The 4,957-nt window shown below is 35.0% G+C and overlaps 1 protein-coding gene across 1 annotated transcript; it reads right to left on the reverse strand.

The window, feature by feature from the left end:
- Positions 1–3,917: 3,917 nt before the first annotated feature.
- On the reverse strand, positions 3,918–4,639 carry LOC6643539 (succinate dehydrogenase assembly factor 4, mitochondrial). Its single transcript, XM_002066412.4, has 2 exons — positions 4,489–4,639; positions 3,918–4,433 (listed from the first exon to the last, which is right to left on the reverse strand). Exon 2 carries the CDS (start codon positions 4,430–4,432, stop codon positions 4,043–4,045), a length of 390 nt encoding a protein of 129 aa, XP_002066448.2. The 5' UTR covers position 4,433; positions 4,489–4,639; the 3' UTR covers positions 3,918–4,042.
- Between the last annotated feature and the right edge of the window lie 318 nt (positions 4,640–4,957).

Genomic DNA, 4,957 nt, shown 5'->3' on the forward strand with positions numbered 1-4,957 from the left:
CAATTTATCCAATGCCCCGACTCGCTTCTCGCCCCGTCCAGAGGGAGAAGAGGAGCGCCAGTGGCAGCAGTTCCTTTTGCCAAGTCATTAATCTTGTTTCGCTTTGGTCGATACGATGCAGCCAACAGACGGAGCTCTCCCAATCCCAATCCTAGTCCCAATCACCTCGTTTCTGCCTCCGTCTCTGACTCTGACTCTGTCGGTTATCCTTTCAAGCGTAAACACATGCGATTAAGCTTGGTGTGTGTTGCCAGTTTCCGCATTTTCCTGCTTGGCGGCGGCGTCGTTGGCGGCTGCCATGATTAAGTGCCATTTTGAAAAGTACTAAAATCCGGTACGGTCATGCCCTGGACCTGGACTTTCTTCTCCCACTCTTTCTCCCTCTCTATCTCTCTCTCTCTCTCTGTTGCTCTCTCTGGGGCAATGTCAAAGTGTCAATGATATATGTTATATGCTTCGATAAGACGCTCGAACAGAACTCCATCCCAGTCGACTCGGAAGTGAAAAATATTGCACGTGGACAACAAAAGCCTTGCTGGTCGAATCAGTGCACGTTCACACAATAACATAATAGTTGGCCATATATGTATATATACATATATATAATTTTATATATGTATAAATGTGTACATTGTAGATTTACCCCCAACTTGGTTGTCGTGTTTTCTGCTCGTAATTTTGTTTTCTTCTTCGATTTTCTTTAGCATTTCTTTGGTTTACGTGTGAAATATTATTTGGCAATGACATGACACAATTTTCTTTGGATTTTCTTTTTGCTCTGTAATATCTTTTATATGAATTATACATGCCATAATTGTCAGGGAAACTGATAATATTTCATATCTATTGTCTGTGAGTTCTTTTTTTCTATCCCATGTGTAAACGAAACTGAAACACTACTTTTCTGTTTTATTTAAGCGTAACTAATCTTGATCAACTTTAAAGTTTTCTCATCATTACTTAAATAAATCATCAGTGAACTTTTGCTCCAATAAGGGATTCTTTAATGAAAAAATCCTCCCAGTCTTATTGATAATATTAGTTAAAAATTACTTTAAGTGATTATATTTTCTTTCATAATTAGGTATTTTCTTTTCTATGATGTGAATATAATCTGTAAAAGTACGTATCTTTAAGAATCTTAACCAAGTACGAAGTAAAGTAGTTCGAAATTATTTTCAGTAAAATCTTAAATGCAAATATTGTTTGTAAATATTTTTAAGAAATGAATTTACTGCTAAAATTTTGACAGCTTATAATCACATTAACTAATATTACCAAGAAATAAATGATTTTGATTATTATTTTATATAATTTTATTGCACAGTAATAATTTGTGACAAAAAACCGAACTACCTTAGTTATCTCATCGGCAACTTCAAATGCATTCTAACCATAAATTTCACAATATACCACATTAGTCAAACTTTTCATGGCATTCCATTGAAATCCATCCATCAGCCAGCAAAGCAATCTATTTACACCTCAAATCAAATGCCTCACCGTCGGCAAAGCCAAATCAAAGATCAATCACAATCAAATCAAATGAGAAACCACAGAAAGAAAAAAATCAACTACCTCGAAATAAAAGAAACGGAGAAAAATTCCGCATAAATTCCAGGAAAACCACAAAATGCTCTAATATACTAGAGAACGGACTGGCAACTGGCAAGAAGCAAATTCGACATCTTGCTTAACTATGCGAGAACCGATGACTTCCTTCTCTAGTGCATATCACTACTACTACAAAGTCATCCATCAAATGTGATTTTCTACAGGAGAAGGCCTAAAACAATTACTTTGTCTAATTTATTTTTAAATTTCTGCTTCTGCTGGTGGCTGTTAATGTATTTTTATTATGTGAAACGTAAGAAAAAACACACAGGCCGAAACATTCTCAAGATCATTTTTTTAAGCCCAAAAAAAAGAGAGCCAACCCTTCTCAGACACCCGCCACCACCTTTGCATCCAGCTGCGATAGGTCGCCGAGTAGTAGGCGCTGATTGATAGAACAAAGTGAAAATCAAATAAAAAACAAAACATAAAACTAGGCAATGGCCACATTGCGCGGCATAAGATCAAAGACCGCCCCTCGATCTGTAATGACAGCTTTGATCATTGTTTTGCCTTTGAATTTTTCCGGTTAGAGATGTGTGCAAGAGAGTCAGCAATAGGGAGACAGCATGCGAGAAAAAGGAATGGATACATAGATAGTAAATTAGGCCTTAAGGCCAATCATCAGTCAATAGTTTTCTTCTTTTTTTTTTGAGCTACCAAGAAAATAATGAGTGAAATATCAAGTCAACGTTTTAGCCCAACATTTTGAGCATTTGATTTTTTACAATTCATGAGAAAATTTAGATGTTCCTGACAAAACTTGGCAAAGAAATGTGCAAAGGGGTAAGGTTTTTTTTAGCTAGAAGCACGTCACGACCAGGAAAGAAATTCGTCACACTCTTAAATAAGTTAAAATAATATAGATTCCAATTTAAATTAGATTAAGCTTCATTGTTAAAAATAGTATAGAAAACTATTTAAGCCAAAAAAATGCAGATTGATTTTATACAAGTTTCATCTGACCTTGATTATAAGGTTAGATATATGACCTTAATTCTCTACTTCATGTATTTCCAATATATATGTAGTTATATGTATAGATTTCAATTCCTTTCAGTACGTATGTATAATTTGACAATGACTCATTTTCATTTCTTTAATATTTTAATTGATCTGATACAGTGATCAATTTGGTTGACATATCGTAAATGTAAGACAATTTTTTCTTCTTTCAAGTCAAAACACCTGACTCTGATGGATAGCTCATTTAATGATTACAAAATACACAAAGCCGGGAAACATTTATACATTAATTGATTAATTGATTAATTGCTACCTAATTAAAATACAGAAAAAAATGCGGTCATAAATTAATGTCAAGTCGATAATGAGCTCAATTACTGATCAGGGAACTGAATGACTGAGCAGAGAGTTTTGCATTCGAAACTTTTTGGGTTTTAGTCCATTTTTTTTATCTATAGTTCAGATCAGATTATTTTTGACTACATATATGTATATAACCTGTTTTAAAAGATGCGTCTATAGATTATTTCGAAACAATAAAATTGGCTAGCGAACCAAACGAAGAATTTTTCCTGCGGCATTTCAGCAATCTCTTTTAGTTATTGTCCACTAATCAATGTTAAGACCCACAAAAATGTCAACAAAAACTTTAAATAAAGCAAAACAGCTGCGCATTGTCTTGAACATTTCATTAGCCACAAAAATTGTCTGCTTGACTTAAGAGACAACATAAATTTATGGCATTCGAAAAACCCCTTTAGTTTCTCCTACCTTTCTCCACCTTTTCTCTCTCTCTCTCTCTCTCCCTCTCGCTTTGCTCACTGTCGCTACCAAATATCTTGGGAAAAGCATAAGACAAAACAGAAGTTTTCTAATAAAAATCACGTATAGTGTCGCCTTTTTAATTTCAAACGAATCGAAACGAAGTCGCCGAGAGCTAAACACACACTCTGAATATTTTGGACTTAGGCACGATTCGTTGCCTCTGAACCATAAATAATTGTCTCTTTTGGCCGCCTTCTCAATCCTATTCTGTTCTGGGAACCCTTTCCCCATTTGTGAATAGCCCAAACATAGAGAAGAGGCTATCAATTTCTTTTTGATTGCAACAACTGAGTGAGAGGCAGCAACAATAAATTCTGGAAAAACCACAGAAAAATCCACACAATAGATACGATATTTATGTAATGCCTTCGAAGAAGGCCATCATAGCCCATAACCGTGCGGTGTGACAATGTGTCTCGAGTTGGGAATTAGGATTGGGATCTCGAACACGATCTTCTAGCTACCGGATAGGAGGAGGAGCAGCAGCAGCAGCAGCAGAAAAAAGATGGATATTTTCTTTTCATGCGAAGTGTAACAAATTTTAAGTGCTTCTGTTGTTCAACATGGACAATAAATCAACAAAAAAGAAAGGGGGAAGAAAATAAATGATTCGTTCGTTTGTCTGTTTTCTTGGTTTCTAGAAATCCGTGACCCGCCCCTTGCGTTCCCAGTCACCGTAGCGCGTGGGTTCGGGTCCCGCTGGTCCACCGATTTCTCCAGTATAAGGATTTGTATTATTCGGCCAAGGTTGGAGCGGCTCTTTCTCATGAGCCGGATGTGCTGCTCCTTTGGGAAGATCTGCAAGTGGCGCCTCGGAACGTAGTTTCTCCTTAAATTTCAAATATCGCTCACTGGGTGGAAAATTGCACTTCCCTGGCTCATCCATCTGTAATTTCTGTTCTACATTTTCGGTGTCGTTTAATTGTGGTTTCAAATTAACATTGGTATTGCTTGCTCTAAGTTGAAATGAAAATAGATTTATGCGTTTCCATATTTTGGTCTTTAGAGCTTGGCAAAAACGATTCATTCTATTTAGAATGGGAAATGAAATATAATGGAAAATAGTAATATTGTAAGACTTACATGAATTGGTAATCCTCTCGAAAGTGTAATCAGTTGTATGTTTGAAGAAATAGTTTTTAATGAATTAAAGAGTCGAAATGATTTTGACAAATATAACTAGGCAAGAGGGACTTTTGAATTTTGATATAAGCAACTTATTATATTGAAATTTGTAATATGTGTCAGAAAGAATTTTTGTCTTTTTAAAACAACGACATTTATTTCAAATGGCGTTTACTGTATGCGTCAGAAGTAAGGTGAACTTTCAAATTTAATCTAATATCTAATAATATATTAAAATGACACTAATATCCTGTTTAACAAAACAACTTATACAAGGTGGGCCAAAAGAAGTTCCCCGATATTGTTTGGCTCTAATTTTTTTTTTTTTACAAAAAAACTTTGATTCTGTTTTTAAATTATGTTTATTTAAGCATTGATAAATTTATTGGCCAAAAACACATTAGTTTTTTTTTATTCAGAAAAAAAA

This window comes from Drosophila willistoni, assembly GCF_018902025.1.
Source record: "Drosophila willistoni isolate 14030-0811.24 chromosome 2R unlocalized genomic scaffold, UCI_dwil_1.1 Seg200, whole genome shotgun sequence".
NCBI lineage: Eukaryota > Metazoa > Arthropoda > Insecta > Diptera > Drosophilidae > Drosophila > Drosophila willistoni.